The sequence below is a fragment of the Symphalangus syndactylus genome, chromosome 7, assembly GCF_028878055.3.
Source record: "Symphalangus syndactylus isolate Jambi chromosome 7, NHGRI_mSymSyn1-v2.1_pri, whole genome shotgun sequence".
In the NCBI taxonomy this organism is placed as follows: domain Eukaryota; kingdom Metazoa; phylum Chordata; class Mammalia; order Primates; family Hylobatidae; genus Symphalangus; species Symphalangus syndactylus.
In genome coordinates this window covers 126,052,896-126,074,593 of record NC_072429.2, presented here as the reverse complement: position 1 = coordinate 126,074,593, position 21,698 = coordinate 126,052,896, and the positions used below count along the sequence as shown (strand labels likewise).

Sequence of the window (21,698 nt, the reverse complement as noted above, 5' to 3'; positions counted from 1 at the left end):
AAAAGGGTTAATTTGAAATTGACATTCGGGACCTATTGTAGGGAGAGAAACAGGAAGTCAGGGGATTTGTATTCCATCCAGATGTGAGGTGGACAGGAAGAGGGAAGGAACATTCAGAAAGATAATAGGTTCCATTCTCTGCCCTCTGTCTGGGGCCATGGGTGGGGGCTGGGAGTGGAGTGAGGAGGGTCATCTGGCCTACTGAGTAAAGGATGAGGAGGCTTAGTGACTGAGCATCATGTTTGCTCAATTCTTCACTTGCCTGAGACATCCTTGTTATCAAATAAGCAATGCTTTACAAAGTCTAATATTCTGTGTTGGTCTGGTTAGGGAGAAACGAGCAATTTCATCCACAGCTCTAGGAGAAAATGGGTGAAGCCTTTTGAGTTGAAGAATTACCAGTTTTTTTCTAAGAGTATATTTTTTTTAATTCAACATCCCAAAATATACCCTATGGAAATAACCTGAAACGAAGACAAAAATCTAAGGTATACTGATGTTTATCACAATATGTAAAATAGTAAGAAAACTGGAAAACATCTAAATGTCAATGGTCATGCAAATATTGCTTCATTCATAAAATGGGATAATAAACAACCATTTTGTGCAAAATACTATGTAAAGATTATTCAATAATCCAAGAAAGTATTTATGGTACAACATGAAGTGAAAAGAACAGTATACACAGTTGGATATCTGATGTGATAAACATAGGAAAAAAATTCTCAATTCTATATGCCAGGTGCTGGTAAACTATGGCCCACAGGCCAAATCTGTCCTGCCACCTGTTTTTGTAAATAATTGGAACATGGCCACACTCATTCTTTATGTATTGTTTATGGTTGTTTTTGCATTACAGCAGCAGAATTGAATATGTGCAATAGATACCCTAAGTCCTCAAGGTCCAAAATATCTGCCATCTAGCTCTTTAGAGAAAAAGTTTGCTGACCCATGCTGTGTGCCAATTTTGTAATTGCAGAATGATATTTTTGAAAAAGCGTTGTTATATTTATCTTTTATTTTCTTAATGGGTATGTATTATTTTTATATTGCATAAGAAAAGGCTATTTAAAAATATCTGGCTGCAAACGAAAACAAAACACCCAGTATGATTTTGTTCAGTTTTGAGTTCAGGTATGCAAAATGGGGCCGTTGTGCTTACGTTTCTCTGAGATTTAGGAAATCCCAAAGCTAAGCCCCAGGGGTGATGATCTGCCACACATTTATAGTAACCTCTTCAAAAGTGGGTGTGAGAAGAAGGAACTCTGTGTTTTCCACAGCTATAGGCTTGGCTACAATGCAGATTTTATGTTCATGCTGGTTAGTTGAGGTGGCATGTGTGATATAGAAAGAGAATTATCCTCTGCTGTCAGAGACCTGCAGCCTGGTCCCTGGAGCTGACCTTTGGACCAGAAGGGGATGCCTGAACACCTTTGGGCCTTAGTTGTCTGGTTCCAAGACTGACATCATAACCCATCACCTGCTACTAGTCAGAGACTGACTCAGATGTCCTCTTGACCTTCTTTCCAGCTCCTAACTCTGGAATTCCATGATTCATCAATAACATCTGATCAGATTTCAGCAGTGAGGGTCTTGCTCACTTGCCTTTCAGAATTAATGAAATGCAGGGATGCAGCCAACGTGAACAAAAGGAGAGCCCCTCTCTCCCTTAGGAAACTCACGCGGATCACATGACACTACCTGGTGATCTGTGAGAACTATATCCCCATGTAAGATGGTACCTACCATTTCCTCCCTCTCCCTCAACCCTTATTTCCTCCAGTGCCTTTGTTTTTTTGTGTGGTAAATGCCCTGTAATGTGCACCGTTCTATGTACTGTTCGAAGAAATCTGGTATCTGTGGGAAGGAAACAAAACTCTATTTGCTATGCTTCAGTCACCAAAAAAAAGTACTAAAATAGCTAAAAATGTCAGTTCACAAGTAGAAATATTCAAATAGATATTTTTCTTTTAGATCATAGTTCTGGTTTCTGTTTTCAATGGGGATTTCACGGGGGAAAATATTTCACCCTGAGAGCTGGACATTTTAAGACACAAAATGTGAGGACGCCCACATATCTCTTCATTGTTGTCATAATTTCCCAGCTAGGTTCAGAATGCAAAGGTGATTTTTTGAAAGTGTCATGTGCAGGTTATTCATTTCTAAGTATAGGATGTAGCGAGTAAGAAAGCTGATTCTAAATAACCTTCTTAGAGAGAAGGAAAAAGAAAGCTAATAACTCTTCTATTTGGCTGTTTAAATTTTCCTTTTCTAGATAAATATGTTCTGATAGGTGATTTTCTTGTCCACAGCTATGTATGGCTAACAGTTTTCTCCTCAAATCCCTTGAAAACTGTGAGAAGACCATAAGAAGATCATATCTTTAATTCTATTTCACAAGTCACACAATATTCCAGTCAAATACGGATGGTTGAGAAAGGTCATCCATCTTCCCTCCCCACCCTCCCACAGCCCCTCAACCACTGCCCTGAACCTTACACACTATTATCTGCAGCTCTGTCTGGAGCATCACAGCTATTGTCAACCCTGATGCTCTTTCTGAAAAAACACTGGATGGACATCAGAACTATTTCTTTAAGGACATTACTGAGCCACACAGGAAAACTTGCCTTATGATTTTGGATGCACAGATCTGATTTGACTAAATGTGATAACTAGAGAATCACCCGATCTACTCCCATTTTCAACTCTAAATCATCAGATTGTCTCAAATCCAAAGCACACACAGACCAGCCTGGCCAACGTGGTGAAACTCCGCCTCTACTAAAAGTATAAAAATTATCCAGCTGTGGTGGTGGGCGCCTGTAATCCAAGCTACTTGGGAGGCTGAGGCAGGAGAATCCCTTGAACCTGGGAGATGGAGGTTGCAGTAAGCAGAGATCACACCACTGCACTCTAGCCTGGGCCACAAATCAACAACAACAACAACAAAAAAAAACAAAGTGCACACAGAGACTGAGGTCCTCTTTGGCATTGAGAAGATGGCTATGCAAGTCCCGACTAGCAAGTGCAAACTTCCCAGCTTCACTTCTGCCAGTGTCCCTTCACTCCTTCTCAACCCCACTGGGAGGCAGGAGGGTGCCTGACAATAGCCTTCGCATCACACTGCCAGGGTGTAATAGGAACTGTTACAATTCTGAGATTCTGTGTAAGCACTGGCCTTTCTGCCTAGAATGCCTTCTCTTCTCTTTTTTAACTGCATGCTCCTATTTATCTTTCAAAGCCCTGAAAAAATAACACTGCACACGGGAAAAGCGCCCTTTCTACTGCAGTCATCTGGATGACTCTATGCCATTCCATTCATTTCTCTTTCCTACTACAAAAGTGCTTTGAGATTTTGGAGTCAGACTACTTGAACTTGAATCCTGGCCCTCTCATCAGAGACTTGACTTATTTTAGGCAAGTTATATAACCAATTTTACACTCTCAGTTCCTTACCCATAAAATGGGTCTAATGAGAGTACCTACCACACAAAATTTCGATGAAAACTAAATGAGATGAAGGCCTTTAAGGCAGTGGTCCCCAACCCTGGGGACACAGACAAGTACAAGTTTGTGGCCTGTTCTGAACTGGGCCACACAGCAGGAGGTGAGCAGTGGGTGAGTGAGATCAGCAGTATTTACAGCTACTCCCCATTGCTCACATTACTGCCTGAGCTCCACCTCTTGTCAGATCAGTGGTGGCATTAAATTCTCATAGGAGTACAAACCCTGTCGTGAACTGCGCATGCAAGGGATCTAGGTTGTACGCTCCTTATGAGAATCTAATGCCTAAAGACCTGTCACGGTCTCCCATCACCCCTAGATGGGAGTGTCTAGTTGCAGGAAACAAGCTCAGGGCTTCCACTGATTCGACATTATGGTGAATTGTATAATTATCTCATTATATAATACAATGTAATAATAGTAGAAACACAGTGCACAACAAATGTAATGTGCTTGAATCATCCCCAAACCATCCCGGTCCATGGTCTTCTACATTTTGTCTTTTCACAAAATTGTCTTCCACAAAACTGGTCCCTGGTGCCAAAAAGGCTTGGGACCACTGCTTTAAAGCCTTTGCGTAGTGCTTAGAATTGAGGGGAAAAGAAAAAGACAATGCAGCTAGTTGTTACAATAACTATATTGGTGAGTTTCAAAAGGAAAAGAATTCTGTCCCATTTATGCTTGAGCCTTGTGTTGCTAACCAAGCCTGACACAAAATTACTGTTGAAGGAATGTGTGAGTCCTAATTGAAATGAGGCCACTTAAGGGAATCATGGACCAAACCCTAAGCAGGGAGAAAGCCGTATCTTAATTATTGCAAGTATTTCAGGCAAGGTGTGGATGGCCATTTGAATTCAAGCAGAACAGGACCTGGGATGAGAAAGAAGGTGTGTATGTGACTTGATCTTTGAACTTTAGCTCATCATCTGGAAGAAGGCTGAGTATTCTGTGCACTCACATAGTAGCTAATGCCTACTCCCCATCCACCCACAATTCTTTCTGTAGGAAGGCTCGCCAGAATACTTTGTGATATTGCATATTAGTTCCATATTCTACTGTGTATCTTAGTTCAACCAAATTGTAATCATCTGATATTGATTTCTTTTAATATAAATATAATTATATTAAGTCTTGGTATGCTTGCTCAGTCTCTCTCTCTCTCCCACTCCTCCCCACTCCCCTCTCTTTCCCAACAGGCTTGGAAAGCAGGCATCACCCTGCCTATTTAACAGTTGGGGTCCCTTGGCTACCAGGTGCTGGAGTAGGAATCTGAGCCTGGACATGCCTGGTCTGCAAATTTTGTGTTTTCCTCACTGTGCTGGGCAGATCACAACAATCAGCACCAAATTCATAGAAGGGGCGCCCCCTGTGGTCAATTGAGGGATTTGTGTTTGAGGTAGATCTCCAGACGGAATGGGTGGGGAACTTAGACAGCCTAGGACGGGGCAGAAAGGAGCCTTCACTCCCCAAGCACCAACGGCCTCAGTCCTTCCTGCTGACTCCTGCCTCCAGCTCTCACCCAGACTATCTGCATCCTTCTCTCCACCACGCTCCCTTGGAACCTGCATAAAATACAGATTAAAGGAATCCCTCCCTACTTCACCTTCCGCATTATGACCAAATGGTTTTATACTATCATTGAAAAGGTTAGTACAAAACATGCCACCTTTTAATCTATTCATTCATTTAACAAATACTTTGGAGCGTTTACCATGTGCCAAGTGCTGTTCTAATAGACATAAGCTGTGAGGTTATGCTTATCTGATTCTCACAGCAACTGCTTTCGAGATATGAATTGATATACTCATTTGACAGATGAGGAAATTGAATTCATGTAGTGAGAAAGGAAGAGCTGGAATTCAGGGTTACTGGTTTCTCCTGCACTAAGCACTGAGCCACACTAGAAGAGAAGGCATGAGGAAGACAAAAGTGAAAAGGTAGGAGAGAAGATATTAAGTAGAGGTCTATTAGTTCCTCTTAAAACTATTTATGAAAGAGGGGGATGGGGTAGTGGATGGGAAAGACAGATGGATTCATGTCCTTCACTCCAGGTTTCCCCCCATTCCCTTCCCTTTTAAATGACTGCTCATTTTTTGGCTACCTTTCAAGCTCTAGGAAACACTCTGGAATTCCAGGCTGGGAGGGGTTTCCTTTGCAGATCTGGCTATTGTAACTTTACAAGAAATTGCTCAATACTTCCTCTCACCAGTTACAAACCACAGTTTTCTGAATGAACTTCATGTTCATTAAACAGTTAACCCTTCACCTTTCTGACTCACATTTTTCATTTTATTAGTCAGCTTTTAGAGTAAGGTAAAATCTAGAACAGACTTTATGTACACCCTCCCTCCCACACACATATACATACATAATACAAACACAGACCACACATGTCCACATCCTTATGCTCAAACACTAAGAAACACACGCATACACAAACATGCATGTACACAAAATTAAATACATAGCTATGGCACTTTCACTATACATGTAAACACCCTTACACACATACATACGTACATACATGCGCGTGTGCGCACACACGTATGGAATTAGCTTTTTCTCTTTGTGGGAGGAGGGAAATGAAAAGACCCAAAACATTCAGATTCCCAAATGGACACGTAAGAACCCCGTCATGCAAGTAGGTCTGGGTTTTTTTCTTTTTTGAGGGAAGCAGGGCGTTTCTGTTTACTGTCATCATTGCTGTTGTACCCCTGCTTACCATCCCCCTGCAGCCCCCCACCCCCGCCCGCCACTGCTAGGGTTTATAGATCATCTCTGGATTAAATAAGTGATATTGTGTTTTTTTTCTTTGACACAAAGTAAAATTATAATTAATATTGAATAAAGTAAAAACGAACTCCTGAGTTCCAGTCCCTTATGTAACACACCTGGTTTGTGGCAGGCACTCAGGAAATATTAGTTGCATGAGTGAAGGCTGCATTTTCATTAGAACAACACGCAGTTCAACCCCTTCATGTTTCAATGAGGGTTCAGATACCCAGAGGGCTATGCGATAGTCCTGGAGCCCACTCTGCTAACAATTAGCAGAACGCAAGCCTTAATTTCCAGAATCTAGTGCACTTGATGAGTCAAGACCATTGCAATTGGAAATCTGTTCTCCTCTGCTGCTGCATGCCCTGCTTAATACTCAAGCCAGAAACCAGGAAGGTATGTGCCACAAAGTAAAGTGGGATTCAGGACAATTATCCATCAAGACTTTGTTACAGATATCCAAAGCAGGCAATTCAAGTCCCAGCTTGACTTTACTGTCTCCATTTTGGTGGTTAATGGAGACAACTTGAATTCAAATTTGTGCGTGTGGATTTCTTTATTTCTCTGAGGTTTGACTTATCTGCCAAAAGAGAGAAACACAGAGAGAGGGGAGAAACAGGAGGGGGGAAAGAGAGAGGAGAGAGAAACCAAGGAAATGTGACATATAGTAATTTTTTAAAGAGTATTTTTTCATTTTTTTATTGAGGTATAAAATACATGTAGTAAGGTATGCAAATAACTCAAATCTTATGTGATTTTTTTATGTACGTGTATACCTGTGTACACCTGTGTAACCGCTACCTAAGTCAAGATAGAGAACATTTTAATCACCTTAAAAGATTTCCTGTGTCTCTTTCCACCAATACCTGCTGATGAGCCCACTCTCCTTACTGCTATCAACAGAGTTGTTTTACCTGTCCTTGAACTTAATATAAATGTAATTGTACTGTATACGCTCTTTTGTGTCTGACTTCTTTCACCCAACGTACTTGTTTAGTCCATGTTTTTGTGTATATCAGCAGTTTGTTCTTGTTAAGTAGCAGTGTTCCATTGTATAAATGGACCATATTTTATCCTTCTTCATGTTAATGAACATTTGAATTGTTTTCATGTTCTTGTTATGAATCAGCATGGTTATGAATGGTTTGGTTATGGAGAGTTTTACACATGTTTTTAGTATATTTTGTTTCTCTTAAATATATAATTAGTAATGGGATTACTGGTCATATAGTATAGGCAGGCAGATGTTCAGTTTTAACTGACACAACCAACTGTTTTTGAAAGGGGTTGATGCAATTCACACACAATAAATAACAACATATGAAAGTTCTAATTACTCCCAATATTTACCAATATTTGATTGTATTAGTCTTTTAAAATTTTAGCCATTCTGATGAGTATGTATTGGTAACTCAGTGTAGTTCAATTTGCATTTCCTTAATGAGCAATCTGTGTGAAGTGCCTGATCAAAGTTTTTGTGTGTGTGTGTGCTTTTATCATATGTATATGATACATATACATATGATACATACATATCATATATATGATACATATACATATGATACATACATATCAATGTATATGATACATATACATATGATACATATAATATATACATAATATGTATATATTAATAACACATTTTTATTATTAATTTGTAAGAGTTCTTAATGTATTCTGGGTATGGGTACTTTCTCAGATAGAAACATATACATATATTATGATAAAATTATTATTCCAGGCTGTGGCTTGCCTTTTCACTTCTTGTGTCCTGTTTAAGAAATATCTGCTATCCCAAGGTAAGATACTATCCTTCTTTTAACATGTTATTTTGTTTTACCTTTCACATTTGGTGTATACTACATTTGTAATTAATTTGTCCATATTATATAACATATAGCCAAGATTTATTTTTTACCATACAGATACTCAATGTTGCCATTTACGTAGAACGTCATTCTCTTCCCACTCAGTTGTCTTGGCACTTTTGTAATAAATCAGATGATCGTGTATGTGTAGTTCAGTTTCTGGACTCTGTCTTCTGTTTCTTTAGTCTATTTGCCTATTCTTGTACCAATATGCACTGTGTTAATAATCGTAGCTTTGTAGTAGGTCTCGAAATCTGACAGTGTAATTCTTTTAGTTTCTTTCTTCTGCAAATTTTCTTTAGCTGTTTTAGGTCCTTTGCATTTGTATATAAACTTCAGAATCAGCTTGTCTATTCCAAAAACAACAACAACAACAAATGAAAGTTTCAGAAACTTTAACTGAAATTATATTGAATCTGTAGACAATTTTGGAGTAAACTGCACCTTAGCAATGTAGAGTCTTTCGAGCCATAACCATGGTAAGTCTCTCCATTTGCTTAAATCTTCTTTAATTTATTTCAACAATGGCTTCCAATTTCCAGTGGGAGCGCTTGGAAACTACAATTTACATGAACTTCTAATTTGATATTTTTTGGTGTCATTATAAACATTGTTGTTTTAAAAGTTGTCTCAATTTTTTGTTGTCAGGCACAGAAATACAATTATTGATAACATTTATATATAAACTGTATCCAGTGATCTTGCTAGATTCACTGATGAGTCTGATATTGTAGATTCTTTGGGATTTTCTCCGTACATAATCATATCCTTTCTGAATAAGATAGTTTTACTTCTTCATTTTTAATATCTATACCTTTTATTTTTCTTTTGAACTTTTTGCTAACTTCATTATTCACGCTCATGTTTTTCTCTTTCATTAGACTATGACACCTCGATGGTAGCAATTTGTAGGAATCAAATTTTTGTATTTTATTTTAGCATCTGGCATCTTTCTTGACATATGTAGCAGTTGCTTTTTGACAGCTTGCTTCTTCAGCAAATGAATAAATTAATAAAGAGACGTGGTGTTCAGTGATCCACTTTGCAGGTAAGAAAACTGAGGCAGACAGAGGATGTTAGCAAGCAAGAGGACTTGGGCTACAATTTACATCACTGGACTCTTATTCTAGATGCAATCTGCAGAACCCACATACTTTTAGTTAGTCCCTTTGTCCATGTTCTGCCACTGTCACTTCTAAGGAAGGTGTGTCATCCCAAATGGGGTAGTATCTTATTGGTAGACCCAAATCTGCTGTGTACGCCATCTCACCTAGATGAGTATCTATGTGTAGCATTCTGCACATTCATCTTTTCCACCTTCTGGGGGTGTTGTCTTTTTATAGGCAGCATGTGAATAACAATGGGGCCAAACTGGGGAGCAGAAGAGGCCATTTTCTAGTTCTGAACATAGATAAGCATCACTAGCTTTTCCCTTCTAGCAGAAATTGCTTCAAAATTTCCAACTTAGGAGAAAAAGGCAAAGCAGTCTGCCAAAGTGTGTGAAAAGTTAGAGCAAACTTTGCTTTTACCAAGACCCCGTGTCCCTCTTCTGGAAATTCACACTTTCACACTTTCAGACAAATATTAAATGTGTGACATTCTATTACTTACAGTACCTGGCACATCTAGACACGCAGCACACTTTAGCCCCCTTCTTTCTTCCTCTAACTCGAGGTTCTAAACTAGAAAAAGCCCCACTTGAGTCTGAGATTTGCTTTTTGAACTAGTTTATTTCAGACTGTAATCATGCTATCTAGGGTTGTGACAGTGTTTTGCTATTTATAGGGCACTTTGACCTGATTCTTTTTGCACAGGAAACTTGTCCTACCATTTGCCCACTTCACAGAAGTGAAGCTTGAGACAGAGAAAGATTAAGTAACTTTTTATTTAACAAATATTTGTTCCACATTCCCACAGCATTTATTAAATACTAGTGTGTGATGACGGAATGAATGTTACCATAAGGATAAACCGGTATTCTGGACTAAGCCAACCTGGGAGACCCTAGAAGGCCTGTTTGAGAAAGTGACATTTAAATTGAGACTTGGCTGTGGCTGTGGCTACATATCCAGTAAGTGGCTGAGTTGGGATTTGAACTCATGCCTGCTTAGCCCTAAAGATGATGCTTTTGGCTCTGTACTCTGCTCTCTCTCTAGACAAACTCTGGTCCAAAATCGTTAAAGCTAATATTTATCCCTGCCCAAATGGAATTGTCATGTTATGACAAATGGCTCTGTGGTGTCAGATGCCCAGCAGACCCATTAGTGGAATTCTATGTGCTATAGACCTGGGCAAAATGCCAGAGCCTTATACACCCATCACATTTGGTCTGGCAAAGGTCTTCAACAAAGAGAAGTAGTTACAGCAATGAAAAGCAACAGGTCCAGCAACACCATAAGAACAAAATAATTAATTTCCCTAAAATAGAAGAAACCATTTATAGAGTAAGAGCCTATACAATCAATGATTGGAAGAAATAGAAGAGGCTTTAGTATTCTAGCCTTCTTTATTTGTAGATGTAAATGTTGAGCCTCAGAGAAGTTATATATCTAACTAGTGTCACTCAGGTAGATAACAACAGAATTAGGATTAGAACTTAGTTCTTATGACTCCCAGAGCAGGGAAAAGACAGGATGAAGTCCCAAAACATTGCCTGTGAACTCACATCTGACATTGAATTGAGAGTCTGCTATTTACTCCCTGTGTGACCAGAATCCTTCAGAGCCCATGAGATTCCCTATCATAGAGTAGATTTTGATTCACACTAGGCATTTTTACCTCTTGCTCTTTGACTTGGTGCCCCATGTTTATTCAGAAATATTCCAAAGGTGGACCATCTATTGGTTTTACATGTTGAGACATGTTTTACATCAACAAGTCTCATTCATTGTTTAACTTACGCTGAGCAATATTTAATAACTAGAATATCAAGAGAGTCCAAAGTGTTTGCCCATCCCCTCAAGACCAATGTAATGGAATTTTACTCTTATCACCTGCTCAGGGTAGTGGCAATTCAGGATACAGAGGACAGAAATAAAGAATCATGACACACAATCCACAGAATTCACAGATGCCAAACATCTACCCTTCTCTGTCACCACACATTGGACTCACATGGTGGAAACAGGCAACACAAGCAGAGAGGTGGCTTAACCTTTCATAATTTTTCAACGACCTATGGGAAGAGAGTTTTCTTGGTTCAAATCCCAGCTTAGCCACACAGTGTTTGGTAATATTGGGCAAGTCAACCAAGCTCTCTGTGCTTCAGTTTCCTCATTATTAAAATGGGGGAAACAATAGTGCCTGCATCAGAGGGTTGTTGTGAGAACTAAATGAAATAATTTATCTGGGCTTTAGAACCCACACCATATTAGTTAAAAATTCATGCATTTTCTTTTATTATATTTTTTATATATTTTTTTATTTTATATTTCTTTTATTATATTTCTCTACCTTAGACTATAGAGGACAGGCCGGACTGTTTTATTCATAAAGCTTTACAGGAACAGTAATTAGAACTAGGAGCTTTTCGATGGCCTGCCTGAAATCTGAAAAGTAGGTATATTATTGGAAAATTTGGAAAAAAATCAAAGAATTAAAAATTAATAGATGTTAATAAAATATCTGTATTATGTAATATCAAGGTCAACTCAACTCTTAATTGTTTATATAAAAATATAGTGAAGTTTAAATTGCAAAATCTTACAGAAAACATGCTATTAAAAATCAAAAGTTTAATTCTTTCAAATATGTATATATATGTATACAGTCTTATTTTAAGTTCAGGGGTACATGTGCAGGTTTGTTACATAGGGAACTCATGTCACAGGGCTTTGTTGTACAGATACTTTCATCAACCAGGTATTAAGCCTAGTGCCCATTAGTTATTTTTCCTGATCCTCTCCCTCCTCCCAACCTCCACCCTCAGCTAGGCCTCAGTGTCTCCTGTTTCCCTCTATGTGTTCATGAGTTCTCATCATTTAGCTCCCACTTACAAGTGAGAACGTGTGGTATTTGGTTTTCTGTTCCTGCCTTAGTTTGCTAAGGAAAGCAGTGTGGCAATTTCTCAAAGGACTAAAAATGGAATTACCATTTAACCCAGCAATCCCATTACTGGTTATGCACTCAAATATTTTTAAGGCAAAACAAAGCTGCAACCAGAACACCTGGTCTTCCCAAAACCCCTTCCACTGATGTTGTTGCTGTTTTGTCTTTTTCCCCAGCTTTTCAGGCCAAAATCCTGGATCATCTTGGGCACTGTTCTCTCCTGCCCACCCTTTCCCATATCCAGAGTTTCATCACTTCTCTCTGCTTCCACCGCTAACTCCCTGGTCCAAGCCACTGCACCACTTTTCGTGATTATTGCCACATTCTCCTCGCTGGTTCCCTGCCCCCACTCTTGCTCTGAACTATCCAGTTAAAACTTGAATTAGATCATCTCATCCTCATCTCAGAGCTTTCTCGTGGCTCCTCTGCCCTCTCAGGAAAAAATCTAAATTCTAGATGACCTAAAAAGCCCTTGTCTTTTACTGTTTATCTGACCTCATTTACAACCACCTTTTTCTTTGATCATTCTGTTCCAGCCACGCTGGCCTCCTTATCACTCCTCAAATATGCCAAGCACAGCCCCCACCCCCCAGGGCTTTGAACTGGCTGATCCCCCCTTCCTGGAATGCCTTTCCCCAAATATCGGCTTGGCCAACTCCCTCCTCTCCTCCAAGTGTCTGTTTAAACATGACTTCAGTAGGAGCTGTCTTAACATCCTATTGATATTGTAATTGCTCTCAGGATACTTCACACCCCCTTCCCTGATATGCTTTCTACATACCATGCAATATCTGCTGAGATAATATATAATTCACTTATTTTCTTTATTGTCATTTCAAAGAGGGCAGTGTGTTTTGTGTTTTATTTAGTGCCGGAATACTTGATGATGAAGAGAGTGCCTGGCACATAGTAGGTGCTCAATATGTACTTGTTGAATAAATGTGTCAATATTTGATGTACATACCTTTTATGTTTGATTTGCTGCCAGTGCTGCCTCCAAATACAGGAGTGCTTCATGAGGTGTCCACAAAAGGTCTTAAAATATTCCACAGAAATCTTAAAATACTTCATGGGTGTTCTTTCCTGTATTTGTATAGCAGCACCTGGAATTTAGCCTGCATAGGACCCTCTGTAAGTTGACCCTGTTTATCTATTCAGCTTTACTTCTCCCCTGTCTCCACTTTGAATTTTATTCTCTACTACTTCCAACTGATTGTAATTTGACCAGACTCCAGACTATCTTATGCCTGTTTGCTTTTGTTTATCTGTTACTTCTCTGTGGAATTCCCTGCCCCTTCTTAATTTTTCTGGCCAATTCTCACTCTCTAGGACTCAGAGGTTTCTCCTCAGGAGACTTCCATGAGTCTCATGTTGAGTTAGGTGACCCCAATCCTCTGTTCTTCATAGTCATTCATGCGTTTATCTAGCTCAGTATTTGCCATACTACATTGAAATTATTTCCTTACGTGCCCATCTCTCCCCCTAGATTGCAAACTCCTAGAGAAGGGCTCAACAGTGAGTGTTGAGGCTGCACAGAGGAGGAAGGCAGCACAATGATGGAAGGCTTCCTAAAGAGGTATGTTCCAAGAGCCCCCACTTCCTTTCATGGGACACTCATGTTCTTACACCCAGACTATCTAGGGATACATCTAATGTAGTCGTGGAAAGAACAGAGGACTTAAGTACCAGACTGACATGATTTTGAATCCTGGCTCCCTATTGACCAGACGTGTGTCTTGAACAAGTCCCTGAGCCTCAGTGTCTTCATCTGCATAGTGGGGATAATGACACCACACTACATATATGAGGTATCCGGCACATGTAAATGTCCACTACATGCTGATTTCTTCACCCGCTACTCACCCCTGGGAAAGAAGTACTCATCTACTCTTGGTACCCATTCATTCCCCCTCAGTTGGAAGCATGAGGTCTGCAGCTGCCTGACCTGGGGGAAGGGCTGCAGGCAGGAGGTGTTGTCAGATGTGGTGGAGCTTGTTGACTTCCTCCCAGGGGCCCAGCTAACAACCTGCCTCTGTTCCTTGATAGTCAAGTTCAACTTTCACTTCTTAGCACCACAGGAAGTTGACTGAACATTAACTGAAGTCTCTCTCAAACAGGAGACAACTTTGCCAGTTCCCTGTCCTCCCTAGCCTCATTCCTGCTCTCCCTAGTGAGCAGGCTGCCCTCCCTTCTCCCCCCAGCATCACTGATGGGCAAGGGTACTCAGAACTACAACCTTGTGGGCCATGTCATGTGCCAGGAGCTGCACCCAGGACTTTAATACAGTAGTTGGCTCCCATTGAATGTTCATAGTTACCCCAGGATAAAAAGGGGACACTATGATCATTTTCTATTTTGCTGTGATCAGGCTTGGTGAGCTAAAGTCACCTACCTTCCCAGTCTCTACTAATAGAAGTCATGGATCAGTCCTATTCGTCCTTCTGTTACAAGGATTCAGAATTCATAATCATGGAGCTTCATTTACAGGCAGAAGTTTCTTTCATAGTTTTCTAAGTGTTCCTTTTAGCAACAATGGAGAAAATCAAAGAGGGCAAAGGTGAGGGGAGAAAGTGACATTTCCTTTTCTGTCCTTTGCTCTTGTAGTCCTTTGCTTTAGTTTCTTGACTATGACTGTGAGGGTGAAACTAGTGATCAGAGTGGTCCAAAATGGGTTTGATGAATCTGATTCTGGTGACACAAGATGAATTGGGTATATGTTTCCCTAAAGATAGAGAGACAATATAACATAGTCTTTACATTAGTAGACTCTGGAGCCAATTTTCTTAGGTTCATTCTCTTTCCTTTCATGTGTGTTGATTTTCAACAAACATCGTGCACCCAAATTCCATCTCACTGTTTTATTTTCAAAAAATTTAATTTGAGAAAGTTAGCTGTATTAATTTTTTCTTTTTTTAAAATTCTTTAACTAATTGCAATTATTTCCATCAATGCTATTCCATTGAAACCATTTTAACATGGACTCAATAACTTCATTGTATATGTTTAATTTTCATTTTTTACCTTCTTGGTTTTCTAGCTGCATTTAATGTGGTTGACCACTCATTCTTTGAAGCTCTATTCCTCTGGCTACTACAATATGACACACTTTATCTCCTTCAGTCTCTGTCTTCTCCACAGTCTTCTCTTCCTTTTATATACCTTTAAATATTAATGTTTCCCAGAGATGTTTTCTTAACTCCTCTACTGATTCTAGGTATTTTTCTTGATCCAACTCTTCTAATTTTACCCATCTCGATGATTCTATAATTTGTATTTTCTGTTTTGATCTCTTTTCAATCTTCCAGACCTAAATATCCAAATGCCTGATGGATAGTGCTTTCTTTTTTTACTACCAAGCCCTCAAAGGCACTATGTTCAAAAGGAATTTGTCATCAGTCTCACTGCACATAAGCTTCCTCTTGTGTTCAATCTGGAGACTTGAGAATCTTCTTGTTCCCTTCTTCTCCTTATTTTCTCCATAATCAATCACAAAATCATGTGGATTTTGTTCCTAAATATGTTAACTTCTTTGCTCTCTCACTTTATCTCCCTTACATCTAGGTATTTCAGACCCTCAGTCTCTCTCACATAGACTTTGGCAATAACCTTCTAATATCAGTCAACCTGACCAAAAGGCCACCAGTGCTTCATGGAGAATCTGGACAATGTAGAGCACTGAGAATGCTCACACTAGTCATATATGTATGAGTTGGTATGACATCTAGGGAAGTTGAAGACTTACATAGCCTTTGGCCCAGCAATATACACCATAATACATTAGAGAAACTCTAGCATGTGTACACAATGATATACACACAAGAGTATTCACAATGCCATTATTTTTAATACCAAAATTATGGAAACAACACAAATGTTTATCCATAATAGAATGGATAAATGAGCCATGGCATAGTCATACTATGAAAAATAATATGATAGTCAAAATGAATGAGCTGAAGAGATATCATTATTGGCAATCTTATAAAAGATTGAGTTAAAAGTACGATTTGTGAAAAATTTTAATTATTTGATATTATTTAATACAAAGTTTTAAAACATGCAAACAACTGTATATATTATTTATGCATATATGCAAATTCGGCAGTAGTATTAAATCATGCCTGGGAATGATAAGTATCAAAGTCAGAAAGTGGTTACCCTTGGGAAGAGAGGTATGTATCAGCAGTGGGGCACATAGGATGTTTCAGCCATATCTGTAATGTTTCTTTGCTTTACAAACTTTGAATCAAGCTTGGCAAAGTGTGACATTTGATTAAGCAGGATAGTGAGTGCATATCCTTTACTTATATTGTTCTTTATAATTTTCTCTACGCTAAAGCATTTTGTAATTTTAAAAAACCTGACAGTGTTACTACCACACTTAAAGTATGCCAGTGGCCTCCAGTTGCCCACTAGGTAGCATCCACATTCTTTAATGGAAAGCCCTTCCTTGCTTGGAACTTGCCAACTTGGATTGGACATTTGTAGTTGTGTTTGTAAGAACTGTTCCCTTTTGTCAATGGAGCCTGATTTCCACTTGGATATCTGGGTGATTTAGGGAAACTGACCTCAAAACCCAATTCTACATTTCAACCATGTGACCTTGGCTTAATCAATTCGCACATCTTTTTCCCTCACCTCAGGGGATGATCATATGAACTAAGCCAGTTGCAGTAGAGTAAACCTCATGTTCCTAATGAGAAACCCAGAACAAAATGCTTTATTTTTCTTCAGTTTTTTAATAGGTCAGCTCCTGAATCAATTAAAACAAAACAAAAAAAAACAGTGACAACAAAACTAAAAAATGTGAAGAGGCTGAAACATGAAAGCTCTGCCAACTGCAATATGTAGCTGCTAAGGTTGCTGTATTTATTGGCATCAAGCAAGCGTTCCAGGAAAGAGCACAGAAGATGTGTCTGGGAGCCTTTATGTGTAGGTCTGCAAGTGGTGGATATCACTACTACTCACACGCCATTGGCTAGAACTGAGTTGCATGGATACACCTAATTGTAAAAGAGGCTGGGAAATAGAGACTATTGTGCCCAGAAATAAGAGAAATTTCATTTATAGAAGAGGTAGCTAGTCTCTCACAGCCATGAAAAGAGAAGTGTTTAGCTAATTGAAGCGAATAGCAGCCATCTTGTGTCCCTAAGGCAAGTTAGACTAAGATTGAAGTGGAAACCGTGAGGAAAGGAGTGATACTGAAAGTAACCACATCTTTGAAGACATGCATTCATTTCCTACAACATGAATTTATTGAGGACCTACCTTAATATAGGCAAAGTGCTAGACACCAAGAGAACTGAGGTCCTCTTCCTTCCTGCCTGCCTGGAGCCTATATTCTGGAGGGGACAGAGCTAGCAGATCAGACCAAACTGGAAATCTGCTATGCCAGTATATATTTTAGTGATGTGAGCCAATATATCCCCTTGATTGCTCAAAGTAGTTTGGTCGATATATTTTGTTGCTTTAAATTGAACACATTCTTATGTACAGCCTCTGTCTCCTCATCTCCAACCAAGCAAAATAGCTTGTTCTCTTTATGCAGGGACACATGACATTTCCCACGTGGCTTTGTGCATATCTCCACCTCAATTTAAAATGCCTTCTGATCCCTGCTCAAAATCAAACAGCTTAATAATGGTAGACATAGAATTTGAATTACTCTCATAATAGGTCTTTTAAACAATGCCTTCTTCTCTTCATTCTTTCCTTCTTAGAGTGGGTATTCTTTCTGGTGCCATCATGTAAAGGAATGTAACTACATGCATGTAATGATGAGAATATTTATATGTATTTATGATTATTACAAAAAAATCAGAAAGATTCTAACATTCTAGAGGAGCATTTATTTTATTTTTTATTTGAGAAAAGTATAATTTTATTTATTTACTTGTGCAAATTTATGGGGTACTTGAGAAAATGTGTTACATGTATATAATATGTAGTGATCCAGTCAGGATACTAAGGGTGTCCATCACCTGAGTGTATTACATTTTTGTTAAGTATAATCATCCTACTCCAGCAGAACATTTTAAAAACTGTTCTGTAGAGATACTATTCAAATTAAGTTCTCAGTCCTGAAACATCAGATCAGCTAGGAATTTGACAAAAACGCAAGTTCTCAGATGACAAATGAGACCACTTGAATCAGAATTTCTGGAGTGGAGCCCACACATTTGTATTTTTGCAACCTTTCCAATGATACTTATGTACATGCTCAAGCTTGAAAACCACTTTCCTAGGACATTAGTTCCTCAACAAGATTTGTGAGTAACCTTGTTTCATGAAAAAGTGTTTAGGAGATACTGAGTCAATAAAAACTAATCAGGCTTTTATTGTTGGCAGGGCTTTCAAAACTTGCAATAGGCCACAGTGCATTGTTAATTTCTAAGAGGAAGATGCTTATGTCCTCAATGAATATCTTCCCACCATGAAGTACCCTTCTTCCTCCACTTTTTAAAACAATTATTAACACCTGGCAGAAGTAGGAAGCCAGCTTACAGCTTAGAAAAATTTGGCCTAAGATAATGGCTAATTTTCATACATTATTTATTTGTCACCATGCTTATCTTTCTCTCTCTAAATTGTATATTTCATCTCTGTGATCACAGATTGAGCCTCATATTTCATATCTGCCCCTGGCCAAATGTTTGTTTACAGAATGAGCTCAATGAATATTAAGTGAGTAGGATTTAATTTATTTGATAAATAGATAACCTTAAGTTTTAAACCGTGGATTTCACATGAGGACATTTACTTACTATTGTTGAGCTGTAATTAATTTTTAATACTCTTTAGGTACTCATAATAAAGAACAGGATATTTGGAGAAGGAAGACAGTATCATTCCTGGTTCTTAGTCTTACCAGCTTATTGATCATGAGTATATAATCTCTCTGTGGCTCAGTGCCTTTCTCTGTAAAATGGGAACACAGTGATGCTCACCTCACAGGATTGATTTGAAAGGGCTGGATGAGGTTATGAGAATGTTTTGCAAAGTGATATAGAAAGAATAATTGCAAACTTCATTTGAATCTTAAATTGTTTGAGATAGGTCATGCTATGAATCAACTATGAAGTGCAGATATTGTCAAGTTTAAATATTTCTTTCCTAAGAGCTGAGAGGAGGGGCTGCTTGTTTGTTTGTTTCTTTCTTTTTAGAAACATGCCAGGGCAGCCTCATTTTCGGGTTTTCCTCTCACTTGCTCATCTTACTTTTTCTTTAGTTTCTCTATTCATTAGGATACAGTACTGTAAAGCTTTATGGCATCTTTATTTTGTGGGAGATGAATCTGAATAAAGAATTACAGTTAAATCATTGCTAAGTTTGATGAATGAGCACCAAAGAACTCTTCAAGATGTCATTTTTTAAGTTTTGTAAATGATTGGCTTTCAGTGGTTTCCTCTAAGGAATTTTAATTTTGAATAATGCATAGAAAAATGTGCACACACACAAATCATTCAGTGTCCACCTTGAAGGGAAATCAAAGTGCCTGTGAAGTGAAACTTTACCTTTCTACGTCACCAGCTTCCTGTTAGAGCAGAGTTTTCCTTTGTTCAAAGTCTAAGCATTGAAGAACTTCTTTTTAGTAGGTAAATTTTTGTTTGTTTGTTTGTTTTTGAGACAGAGTCTTACTCTGTCGCCCAGGCTGGAGTGCAGTGGCACGATCTCGGTTCACTGCAAGCTCTGCCTCCCGTGTTCATGCCATTCTCCTGCCTCAGCCTCCTGAGTAGCTGGGACTACAGGTGCCAGTCACCACGCCTGGCTAATTTTTTTTTTGTATTTTTTAGTAGAGATGGGGTTTCATCGTGTTAGCCAGGATGGTCTTGATCTCCTGACTTCATGATCTGCCTGCCTCGGCCTCCCAGAGTGCTGGAGTTACAGGTGTGATTTAGTAGGTAGTTTTGAGTAGGGAGTATACATTTAAAATGCTGAAACTCAGTTAAGGAATAATCTAATACTGTATTCAACTGAAACTCAGTTGAGAAATTTCTTTCCAATAATGTAAAAAGGAAACTCAACTGCAGTTATGAGGGAGATGATTTTGCTGATAATTATAATAAATATTTACTACAGACCTGTTATGCATCATGAACTGTGCTAAATGTTTTACACATATAACTTTATCTTGTGCTCCAACAACCTATTACATAGAAATTGCTATTATTCCCATTTTCTAGATAGTAAATTGGTTTAGAGGGGTCGTATAGGTGAAACAACTCACTCAATATCACAAGCTGTTATATGGTGAAGTCTGCATCATCAGTACAGGGTTCTGGTCATCCCACTTATTGAGTGGTACTAGTCAAGATCTGGAAGCTCTTCTGGTCTTAGTTTCTCTAGCTTTGAAGTGAGAATGATTAGGTCTAATCATAGAATATGAGAGTACATGTGAAAAAAATGCCTTTTTAAAGAGTACGAAAAACTTGAGTTGTAAAATTTTCTTGTGGATAATTTATTATTGCTTTTCTTTTTTAGATAACACTAACAAAGTTGACCTTAGAATTGGAGTGCCTGGGTTAGAGCCCTGCAGGTACCACCTGCTTACTGTAAGACCGTGGTCAAGTTATTAACTTTTCTGTTCCTCATTTGTGAAATATAGTTAATGGGTGTGTGTGTGTGTGTGTGTGTCCCAACTTATAATAGTTCAACTTTTCAACTAATGATTTTCAACTTTATGATGGGTTTATCAGGACATAACCCCATTGTAAGTTGAGGAGCATTTGTGTATATATACATATTTATTTGTGTGTGTGTGTGTCTGTGTGTGTCTGTCTGGCTGTCTGAGAACAGTACTGGCACAAAAGTACTTAATACATTTCACTCATTATTATTAATATTACTATTGTTGCATTTTCCCCTTGAAGGCATGCTTCTGATGTGAGTTCAGGAGAAGACACTGGCAAGGACAGCAAAGAACAGGAGAACACTCTAGCTTCCCCGATCGCATTCAAGGTGCTGTCCAAAGTGAGTTTTCCTCAAGCAGAGAGATGCACTGCCTCTTTTGTGCTTTGTTTTTCCTACTTGCCTACTCTATTTACACCTTCCAAATAAAAACCAATCAGCAAAACCCCAAGAGAGTCACTGTAATGAAAATAATTATGAACTGGCTGAGTGTTTGCAATGCTTATTATTTAGGTTTTTAAGAACAGAAAATTAAAGGCCCGTCAGAATCTAGTCTCTCCCAATTGTAAAAGTGGGGTCTTATAGAAACCCACAGAGCACTTGGGGTTGTACACTTGCTTCTAAAAGTTCTCTTAATAAATCACTGCCCTGGTGCACTCCCTGGGGTATTTCATGACCAAGTGAAATCACTTACTGTTTCAAATTTGCATTTTTCTTGAGTTTGCATATTTTTCTTGCATCTGCTTTGTTACCAATGTACCAAGTCCTTATACATTTGGACTGCATTTACCGCAGCTTGCAATGGTTTCTCAGAAATGGGACATTAAAATCCTGGAGTGTGACACTGAGACGTGGGAAGAGGTTCCTTTGTAA

The 21,698-nt window shown here is 38.7% G+C and overlaps 1 protein-coding gene and 1 long non-coding RNA gene across 29 annotated transcripts in view; one reads left to right on the top strand and one right to left on the bottom strand.

Annotated features, from left to right (window-relative positions):
* The window catches only part of LOC134737143 (uncharacterized), a 517,224-nt gene that overhangs the window by 197,416 nt on the left and 298,110 nt on the right, over positions 1-21,698 (bottom strand). The gene's annotated exons all lie outside the window — the stretch shown is intronic.
* LOC129486808 (serine/threonine-protein kinase Nek4-like) overlaps positions 1-21,698 on the top strand; it is a 99,379-nt gene that overhangs the window by 7,307 nt on the left and 70,374 nt on the right. For 11 of the 28 annotated variants that reach the window (XM_063642967.1, XM_063642957.1, XM_063642958.1 and 8 more), the window contains exons 1-4: positions 6,315-6,678; positions 8,024-8,081; positions 20,679-20,733; positions 21,068-21,167. In XM_063642967.1, the coding sequence (XP_063499037.1) occupies positions 6,595-6,678; positions 8,024-8,081; positions 20,679-20,733; positions 21,068-21,167 (297 nt within the window). In that variant the 5' untranslated portion in view covers positions 6,315-6,594. The other 17 variants (XR_010121765.1, XR_010121759.1, XR_010121764.1 and 14 more) reach the window with 15 other exon arrangements.